The 10,908-nt window shown below is 44.3% G+C and overlaps 1 protein-coding gene across 1 annotated transcript; it reads right to left on the bottom strand.

The window, feature by feature from the left end:
* Nucleotides 1-6,129: 6,129 nt before the first annotated feature.
* On the bottom strand, nucleotides 6,130-10,476 carry LIPT2 (lipoyl(octanoyl) transferase 2). Its single transcript, XM_035115320.2, has 2 exons — nucleotides 9,837-10,476; nucleotides 6,130-6,746 (listed from the first exon to the last, which is right to left on the bottom strand). Exons 1-2 carry the CDS (start codon nucleotides 10,474-10,476, stop codon nucleotides 6,514-6,516), a joined length of 873 nt encoding a protein of 290 aa, XP_034971211.2. The 3' UTR covers nucleotides 6,130-6,513.
* Nucleotides 10,477-10,908: the final 432 nt, after the last annotated feature.

Below are 10,908 nucleotides of genomic sequence, written 5' to 3'. Positions count from 1 at the left end.
CACATCAGGCTTGCGCCGCAGTGGTGAGCATGGCGGTTGAGTTTCACCCCACCCAAAACGGGTGCTTGATTGACATTTGTGCAGACATGTCCTAAGCCACCGCCTCAGTCCTCTTTGTTTTTTTCCTCCTGCAAGGTGGCAGGGCTATATTACCGCCTGGATTTATGAGCTAAATGTGCATATTTCGGCTACATACCTGGGACGTCTTACGCAATTGTTGGGCATGTCCCAGCTGCACTGGAAGGTTCTGACCTCAACTTCCCTCTGAACAGGAGCAGCCCCCCCCCCTGTTCCTAGAAGCCATAAATGTGGCGCAATGGCAAGAATGGGTTATTTTGCAATGGATCAAAGGTCGAGAGAGTCCCGACCTTCACTAAGCAACAATAGTGGCGCATCTCCATCCTCAGAAACCATTAGTTCCGCTAGCTGAGAAAAATGGGGCTGATAAAATGCTGATAAATGAAAGCAATTTGAGGTTAAGTTTCACCGAAAGCAGGAACCCCTGCAAGCTGTTTGGTGGTGCCTAGCCAGATAGGAGACATATAGTCCAATCCCATGCATACAGTGGTAGATTTACGTATAAGCTAAACAAGCTATAGCTTAGAATCGTAGAGTTGGAAGAGACCACAAGGGCCATCCAGTCCAACCCCCTGCCAAGCAGGAAACACCATCAAAGCATTCTTGACATATGGCTGTCAAGCCTCTGCTTAAAGACCTCCAAAGAAGGAGACTCCACCACACTCCTTGGTAGCAAATTCCACTGCTGAACAGCTCTTACTGTCAGGAAGTTCTTCCTAATGTTTAGGTGGAATCTTCTTTCTTGAAGTTTGAATCCATTGCTCCGTGTCCGCTTCTCTGGAGCAGCAGAAAACAATCTTTCTCCCTCCTCCATATGACATCCTTTCATATATTGGAACATGGCTATCATATCACCCCTTAACCTTCTCTTCTCCAGGCTAAACATACCCAGCTCCCTAAGCTGTTCCTCATAAGGCATAGTTTCCAGGCCTTTGACCATTTTGGTTTCCCTCCTCTGGACACGTTCCAGCATGTCAGTATCCTTCTTGAACTGTGGTGCCCAGAACTGGACACAGTACTTCAGGTGAGGTCTGACCAGAGCGGAATACAGTGGTACTGTTACTTCCCTTGATCTAGATGCTATACTCCTATTGATGCAGCCCAGAATTGCATATGTCAAGAATGCTTTGATGGCGTTTCCTGCTTGGCTGGGGGTTGGACTGGATGGCTCTTGTGGTCTCTTCCAACTCTGTGATTCATGGGCCCCGCCTGCTAGCCTTCTCCCTAAAATATCACTGGTGTGCTTTTTTCTATTTATAGGGTGCCGACATTCTGCATGGACTGGTTGCAAGGCAACATGTGCAAATGGCTTTAGATACCCATTATATCCATAAATTACCATATAGCGCATATTCAACACAAAAAGCAGCGACCATTTGTTGTTGACAGAGGACAGCTGGTCATATAAAGGGCCCCATTACCGTCAGTAGCTTAGGGCCTCATCAAACCTAAATCCGGTCCAACATGCATATTTAGAATCATTGAATTGCAGAGTTGGAAGGGACACCAAAGGTCATCTAGCCCAACCCCCTGCAAGGCAGGAATTTACTTGGCAGTAAAGCCCACTTTTTTCAAGGACGCTTACCTCCAGGTAACTGTGCACAGGATGAGGGACGCAGGTGGCGCTGTGGTCTAAACCACTGAGTCTCTTGGGCTTGCCAATTGGAAGGTTGGCGGTTCAAATCCCCGCAACGGGGTGAGCTCCCATTGTTCTGTCCCAGCTCCTGCCAACTTAGCAGTTCAAAAGCATTCCAGGGCAAGTAGATAAATAGGTATCGCTGCGAAGGGAAGGTAAAAAAACAAACAAAAAAAACTCTGCACAGGATTAGCACCTATGAGGCAAACAGGGACGTACCTCAGCCATCTCCTGAAAGAGCTACTGTTTATAGACAGGTCTTCACAATGATTCTCTCCTTTTTAACCAACTCGTAATGATTTTCGTTATGTTTTATGGATATTTGTATGAACTGATTATATGACCACGTTGCAAGCCGCAGTGATACACTTTATAAAAGTGTGGCTCATATATATTTAAATAACCGATGCTACTCTTTACTCAGGGACCCCTTGCAATTTGCTTGGATTATTGCCCACATTCCTGTGGGAAATTGATTATGAGCCTTAATGCCACTCACTCAAGAACCCCCAACTTTCTCTCAACAGAAGAAGCCTCAAGCAAACACAATTGCTGAAAGCTTTAAAAAAAACACTCCAAAAAAAACCAACAACTCACCATTGTACTCTTCTAAGCAAGCCACTGGCTATATGCCATGATTCTCTCTGGCCAAGCCTGACCTGGTATTAAAAAACAACAACCATCTAATTCATTTAATAAGTAACGTGAGATAAATTAAAGTGTCAAACGGTAGAGATGGGAAGGGCAGAAAGACAGCATTCTTCGCTGGAACGACATCTAGTTCCAGTTAAGGAGCAGAGGTGAAAGGGAAAACCTTTTTAACTGGGGCTTTTGAAGAAATGTTGACCTTGGACCTCTTTAACTCCATCTTAATACTTGTACACACATATTTTAACAATCATCTTCTGACTGAGAAGCGATGCTCTAACATTCCCAAGCTAGCCAGGTTTTTGCAGAGCTGAAACCTGTGAAGTTGAAATAACTTTGTCACTTGTACAACTTGTATACAGTGAGAGTCCACTGTAATAAAGTTATAAAGGTTTGTAGCAGTTCTTCCACACTTTAAAAAAATATTTGTTTTAGACCCTTCAGAAAAGCCCCGTGAACTGTTTGCAAGGCACCTTGAGGGTCCCTTGCCTTCATAGCAATCTTCATGGAGATCCATGTTCCTGGCCGTCGCCAATGAGGTGCCCAGTGGCGTTTGCTGCAAGTTCATGGGATCGGTTTCAATCAATGATGTGGACAAGTTCTTCGCAACGATGTGGCTAGCAGTGTGTCTGTCCCCTTGACCCTTTGGGCTTATTAAAGCTTGCCAAGGGGATATGACCAAGTGGGTCCGGCATGCAGTCAATGCGTTAGTGCAGGAGTGCTCTCAGCTGTCCTGAAAGACACCATGATCTCACCACTCCAGAAAAAAACCGCACCCTAGATCTGTTGGTTTGCGACAACTACTAAAAGGTAAAGGTAAAGGGACCCCTGACCATTAGGTCCAGTTGTGGACGACTCTGGGGTTGTGGCGTTCATCTTGCTTTATTGGCCAAGGGAGCCGGGTCATGTGGCCAGCATGACTAAGCCGCTTCTGGCGAACCAGAGCAGCGCACAGAAACGCCGTTTACCTTCTCGCTGGAGCGGTACTTATTTATCTACTTGCACTTTGATGTGCTTTCGAACTGCTAGGTTGGCAGAAGCAGGGACCGAGCAATGGGAGCTTAACCCGTTGCGGGGATTCGAGCTGCCAACCTTCTGGTCGGCAAGACCTAGACTCAGTGGTTTAGATCATAGCGCCACCCAAAGACCCATTTCAGGAAGGTGGTTGACAGGGTTGTGGGGCAATATTTGCCAAGTACTCTTGGAACAGATTGTCTTGACCTATTTCAGTGTGGGTTCAGGCCTGGTTATGGGGCCAAATTGGCTTTTGTCGCCTTTCTTGAGAGAAAGATCATGTATTTGTGGCATGGCTCCTTTCTGCACCATTTGGGGAAATATCAGAAACCCAGAGCCACACGAGAAGTATTGCTATGCCTCTTCTCCCCACAACACTGTTGCCTTTCCAGAAGGGAAGCAGGACAGTGACACCTTGGTTTAAGAACAGCTTAGTTTATGAACAACTTGGATTAAGAACGCTGCAAACCCAGAAGTAGGTGTTTTGGTTTGTGAACTTTGCCTTGGGAGCAGAACATGTTCCGCTTCCTGTTGAGAGTGTTCCCTTTGTAAATTGAGTCCCCCGCTGCTATGGGTGGGAAAGCACGCCTTGGTTTAAGAACGCTTTGCTTTAAGAACGGATTTCCGAAACAGATTAAGTTCGTAAACCAAGGTACCACTGGACTGTGTTCCCCTGCCTTATGGGCTGGGGGGGGGGGTTCCTTGTTATCTCCCCAAAAGGCAACATACTTAAAGCAAGAAAAGCTTCCCACCCCATTCCTCCACCTGTACACAGGTATTTCTTTTGTTATCCAGGAGGGATTCAGAAGCAGAGCTGGAAAAACATTTTGCCATTAGCCAAAAACATTTTTCATAGAATCATAGAGTTGGAAGAGACCACAAGGGCCATCCAGTCCAACCCCCCTTTTTGCTCTGCCAAGCATTTTTAGAGAATACATTTTATTTGTTGTTGGGTCATTTGATCTTGTATGCTACCATTTTATGTTGTATGTTATGATTTTTGTTGTATGTTTAAAATTTTATTTGTTGTATGCTGCCACAGTATTATGAGCTATTACAGCTCCTAAATACCTTTATAGATAAAGTAAAGAATAAAACGCTTCCTACAAGAGTATTTGAGCATCGACCATCAAACTTGGTTAGAACTTCCTATCTTTCCTGCTGCCAGACAGACCCAAATTTCCTTTCCCCCATATACTAATACTTGTCAGGTTAGGCTGCAGAATCTGAATCCCAAAACATGTCTAGACAACCACCAGGGTTTCATCTGGCACCACCCAGCAATTATGAAAATCATTTTATTCTGGATGTGGGATTCTAGAATATCTCTTAGCCCTTGCAGATCAGAACTGCAATGACATTCATAAGAATGCTGTCAAGTAGGTAGTGGAACTAATCTACTTATCTAGCATTCTTTAACCACCTCAATTGTGAGCACAAAAAGGGGACCTGAAGGCATGTTTCAGTTGTCCCAGAAGAAATATTTATATTTGGCAGCCACTGGCCTTTCAATTCAAACAATGAAAATATTTCGTATTAACTTGTCTCAAGAAACTGCACATACTCTAAGGCTGCAATCCTAAACCCATTTACTAGAGGAAGACCTGTGGTTTACTTCTAAAGTAAGCATTTTTTGGATCACATTTTATCGCCAGAATATAAATTTACCCTACTAAATAAACAGTGGAAATACAAGGACACCCACAGGAACAGTTGAATGACATCCACTGAAAAACCACCTAACAAAGATGGCTTTATAGATTATTTATTCTGTTAGTTTACTGGGGATGGGGGGGGGAGAGGCAATTGGGAAAATTCAGTGTGTCTTAATCCATGTTAAGCGATCTCCAAACATTTGGGGGAAAAACCTTCAACGTGTTACCACAGTGAACCCTGTTCCACTTCTACGATCATCTCTAAAACCATGAGGTCTGTATTCTTTCTTTGTGTACTTGATTCTGACCAAACTAAACCTCCTGATGTATATTTTGTTCCAGGAGACTTAGTTGGGTCAGAATCGAGTACAGTGGTACCTCGGTTTAAGTACACAATTGGTTCCGGAAGTCTGTACTTAACCTGAAGCCTACTTAACCTGAAGCGAACTTTCCCACTGAAAGTAATGGAAAGTGGATTAATCCGTTCCAGACGGGTCCGCAGAGTACTCAACCTGAAGCGTACTTAACCCGAAGTATGAGTGTAATTGGTTCTGGAAGTCCGTACTTAACCTGAAGCGAACTTTCCCATTGAAAGTAATGGAAAGTGGATTAATCCGTTCCAGACGGGTCCGCGGAGTACTTAAACTGAAAGTACTCAAACCGAAGCGTACTTAAACCGAGGTATGACTGTATACACTTCTGGAGATAACGCTAACACATTACTTCTGTAAAAAAAGAATATCCTTCCAGTAGCACCTTAGAGAGCAACGTAAGTTTGTCATTGGTATGAGCTTTCGTGTGCATGCACACTTTTTTTATATATATATATAAAATTGTTTCAACTACGGCAGACCAACATGGCTACCTACGTGTAACATTGCTTCTGGTCAATGAGCCACCATAGCTGCTAGAGGGCTGTGAAAAATTGTCTCCAGGGCTTTTTAGACCCATCTACCCAGGTACTATCTGAAAATCTGAAACCAGAGAGGAGCGTTGTGTTGCCAGATGCGAAATATATTGGCATTATTTTCAGCTCTCCTGCTCCGCTATTTAATGGAAACAACTGAACAGAAACCCCATTACACCACAAACTTTGAACACCTTTAATACCATCACGGCTTCCTGGGAACCGTAGTTTATTTGAGACGCTGAACATTCCATTGGAAATTCCTTGGGACTCTCCTTTCACAAAAAGGCAAAATTCCCAGGACTGGCTGGGAAAGGAATCTCCAGCATTTCAAGTCTATACAGCAGAACATGGAGATTTATCTCCAGATGTTGTTGAACTCCAATTCCTATCATCCCCAGCCCACACGGCTAATGGGATAATGGGATTTGTAGCACAGTAACATCTGAAGGCAACACATTGGCAGCAGAAGACAAACCTCATACACAAAGGCCTACAGTGGTTTTCATGATTCAGAAGATCTGTGTGTTTCTAAGGAGCCGGCGGATATTAAGACAATTCATTCTCTGACACTCCTAATTCTCTGCTGTAGATCCTTCCATCAAAGTGCACTTGAACACCTCTTGAAAGGCAGCCAGAAAAGGCTCGGTGGCTTCTTCAACCGAGACATGTCTCTGGAGTTCTCTGCTTAGGGAGGTCACCTCCTTCCCCTCCAGCCCACAAGGAACAATGTGGTCAAACCACGTCAAGTCGGTGGAGCAGTTCAGAGCCAAACCGTGCGAGGTGATATGCCTCCCACAGTGGATGCCTGCAGAGCGAGAAAAGAGAGATGCATTAAACCTACTGGGAAGGGAGAGCTGCCGTCGATTTATCAAGCGCTGTGCCGCAATGCAGTGGTACCTTGGTTCTCAAACTTAATCTGTTGCAGAAGTCTGTTCCAAAACCAAAGCGCGCTTTCCCATAGAAAGTAATGCAAAATGGATTAATCTGTTCCAGACTTTTTAAACCAACCCCTAAAACAGCAATTTAACATGAATTTTACTAACGAGACCATTGATCCATAAAAATGAAAGCAATAAACAGTGTACTGCAGTCACACAATCAATCAGTAGCTGAACTGGGTTCCAGGTTCCAGGGAACCAGGCAGAGGGCCTTCTCGGTAGTGGCACCCGCCCTGTGGAACGCCCTTCCACCAGATGTCAAAGAGAAAAACAACTACCAGACTTTTAGAGGACATCTGAAGGCAGCCCTGTTTAGGGAAGCTTTTAATGTTTAATAAATTATTGTATTTTAATACTTCTGTTGGAAGCCACCCAGAGTGGCTGGGGAAACCCGGCCAGATGGGCGGGGTATAATAATAATAATAATAATAATAATAATAATAATAATAATAATTATTATTATTATTATTATTATTATTATTATTATTATTATTATTATTCCACACAGTCACAAAAACAAAACGAAAAGAGCCGCAAAAACAAAAACGCAAAATAAATAGCAAAAACAGACAGACCTCAGCGTAACACTCAAAATAGAAGTGCGGCACTCAAATCGGAAGCGTAACACTCAAAACAGAGCATTTTCAGCTTCTGAAAAAAGTTCACAAATTGGAACACTTAACTTCTGGGTTTGCAGTGTTTGGGTTTTTCCAAGTTGTTTGAGTACCAAGGCATTTGAGAACTAAGGTACCACTGTACTGAAGAAAACTACTGCATGGAGTAACCTCAGAGTGAACCCCGAAATAAATCAACTTCCAGCAAATTATTAACCCGGCATTTAAAAGGTAGCAAAATTTAAGATTAGGGCTGCAATATTTAATTGACTCACCAGTGAAATGAATTAACTTACAAATAGTTTAATTGGCTGAAGGCTATCTCTCCCCTAACAAAAATGTGGTATTATGATAAATTTGCCCTGTTACGGGAGCTCATCCCAAAAGAAGTAGGGGATAAATGAAAGGAGATATCAATTCAGGATATGGATAAAAGTTGGGAAACAGAAGGTATGAGGGAAGAGGAAGGCGAGATTTGGAATAAGATTGTTGTTGTTGTTTAGTCGTGTCCGACTCTTCGTGACCCCCTGGACCATAGAATAAGATTACTGTACTGTAATTGGTTACCAAAAAACCCCAAATCTCCTCCTTGTTGAAAGAGGAAGAAGTTAAAAATTGTGGTAAAAGAATTATGACTCCCTTTGAAGAATTAGTGAAAGGATACATGATAGACAGGGTTAAAATAATTTCAAAATTGTATAAGGTCCTACTAAATGAGGGGAAATCTTGAAAGAATATTGGAAGTTAGATACATAGAATAAGATTACTGTACTGTAATTGGTTACCAAAAAAACCCAAATCTCCTCCTTGTTGAAAGAGGAAGAAGTTAAAAATTGTGGTAAAAGGTCCTACTAAATGAGGGGAAATCTTGAAAGAATATTGGAAGTTAGATACCCAAGAACAGATTTTAGATGAAGATTGGGAAAGAGTTTTTCGGCAACCACCCTTTGTTGTGACTATATAGATAGGTATAGAGATAGATATGGATATAGATGTGCATATGGGTATAGCCCTAGATACATATAGATATAGATAGCCATTGATGTATACACACACACACACACACACACAGAGAGAGAGAGAGAGAGAGAGAGAGAGATGGATATATAGATATTGCCTTAGGTAGATATGATTTTTATATACATATAGACAGGTACTGTATAGAAATAGATATGGTTACAGTCATAAGGTAAAGGGACCCCTGACCATTAGGTCCAGTCGTGACCGACTCTGGGGTTGCGTGCTCATCTCGCATTATTGGCTGAGGGAGCCCGCGTACAGCTTCCGGGTCCTGTGGCCAGCATGACTAAGCCGCTTCTGGTGAATTAGAGCAGCACACGAAAACACCGTTTACCTTCCTGCCGGAGCGGTACCTATTTATCTACTTGCATTTTGACGTGCTTTTGAACTGCTAGGTTGGCAGGAGCTGGGATCAAGCAACGGGAGCTCACCCCGTCACAGGGATTCGAACCGCTGACCTTCTGATCAGCAAGCCCTAGGCTCAGTGGTTTAACCCACAGCACAACCTGTGGGTTACAGTCATACCTCGGTTTAAGTATGTCTCGGTTTGAGTACTTTCAGTTTAAGTACTCCACGGACTGTCGGGAACGGATTACAGTAATCCACTTTCCATTACTTTCAATGGGAAAGTTCGCTTCAGCTTAAGTACGCTTCAGGTTAAGTACGGATTTCCGGAACCAATTGTGTACTTAAACCGAGGTACCACTGTATAGATATGGATATGGGTATAGCCCTAGGTAGATATAGATAGCCATTGATATAGATATAGATATAGATATAGATATAGAGAGAGAGCTACGGATATCTAGATATAGCTCTAGATAGATATGATATTAGAGAGAGAGAGAGAGAGAGAGAGAGAGAGAGAGAGAGAGAGAGAGAGAGGTATAGAGATAAAATTTAAAAACATTTCTTCAGTAGCACCTTAAAGACCAACTAAGTTTTTATTTTGGTGTGCATGCACACGAAAGCTCATACCAAAATAAAAACTTAGCTGGTCTTTAAGGTGCTACTGAAGAAATGTTTTTATTTTGTTTCGACTCAGACCAACACGGCTACCTACCTGTAACTAGGTATAGAGATAGATATGGATACAGATGTGGATATGGGTATACACACACACACACACACACACAGAGAGAGAGAGAGAGAGAGAGAGAGAGAGAGAGAGAGAGAGAGAGAGAGAGAGATGGATATGGATATGGATATAGATATAGCCCTAGGTAGATATGATTTTTATACAGTATAATAAGACAGGTACTGTATAGAGATAAATATGGATATGATATGGCTAAGGAGGATAGAGATTTCTCTCTCACCCACCGATGGCGCAGACCTTCCTCCCTCGGAGCCAGACCCCGGTGTAGGGCGGCGGCAGGGCGGCGGCTTGAGGGAGGCCGAGTCTCCGGCAGGCGGCCACGGCCACGCTCTCCAGGGCGGCCACGTAGCCCCGCACGGGCAGCCCGAAGCGCCGCAGGTCCAGCACCGGGTAGGCCACCAGCTGGCCGGGCCCGTGGAAGGTGGCCAGGCCGCCGCGGGGGACGCGCTCGAAGCCGGCGCCCAGCGCCCTCAGGCGGCGCTCCTCCGACTCCGACTCCGCCGAGGCCCGCCGGGCGTCCAGGCCGCGCAGCCCCACCGTGAAGACGGGGCCCGACGGCTCCCACAGCAGCAGCCGGTGCGGCGCCTCGGAGGAGGAGGCCTCGCGGTGGCGCCTCACGCAGCGGCCCTGCGCCGCCAGGGAGTCCAGGTAGGCCGCGCGGCCTAGGCGCAGCACCCGCACCGGGGGAGCCGCCGCGCACGGAGGCCGCATCCGGCAGCCGGGGTCCGGAGGCACGGGCACGCCAGCGGGGAGGAGGAGAAGAAGAAGGGCAGAGGCGGATCCCCCCGCTTCGGAGGAGGAAGGAAGGAAGGAGAAGTTCTGGCGCAGGCCGCGAGAGGGCTCCTGAGCGCGTGCAGAGTGCATACGACGCCGGCGGGGATGGGGGGATGGGGTGGGGTTATTTTGGCTGCGGCTGCTACTGATGGTAATAATAAATTAATAATAATAATATAGTAAAGTATAATAATAGTGTTGTTGTTGTTATGAATATATGAATAAAAATTATTATTAATATTTCTAGGCGGTGTGTAAATTAATAATAACAACGGCTGCTACTGGTGATAATAATAAATTATTATTAATAATATAGTATAGTATAATAAGTGTTATGAATATATGAATAAAATTATTGTTGTTAATATTATTAGGCGGCCTATAAATTAATAATAATAATAGCAACGGCTGCTACTGATGATAATAATAAATTAATAATAATAATAATATAGTATTCTTACGTTTCTGTATACACCTGCCCTCTGCCGCTCAGAGGATTGCTTGCATCATAGAAGCCATAGG

Source organism: Zootoca vivipara, chromosome 4 (genome assembly GCF_963506605.1).
Source record: "Zootoca vivipara chromosome 4, rZooViv1.1, whole genome shotgun sequence".
Lineage (NCBI taxonomy): Eukaryota > Metazoa > Chordata > Lepidosauria > Squamata > Lacertidae > Zootoca > Zootoca vivipara.
This window is presented reverse-complemented; position numbering and strand designations above follow the sequence as displayed.

Coding starts and splice junctions, on each gene's coding strand:
- LIPT2 (XM_035115320.2), bottom strand. CDS start 10,476: ATGCACTCTGCACGCGCTCAGGAGCCCTCTCGCGGCCTGCGCCAGAAC. Junction 6,747..9,836: donor GAGGAAGGTCTGCGCCATCG/GTGGGTGAGAGA, acceptor CTCGCTCTGCAG/GCATCCACTGTGGGAGGCAT.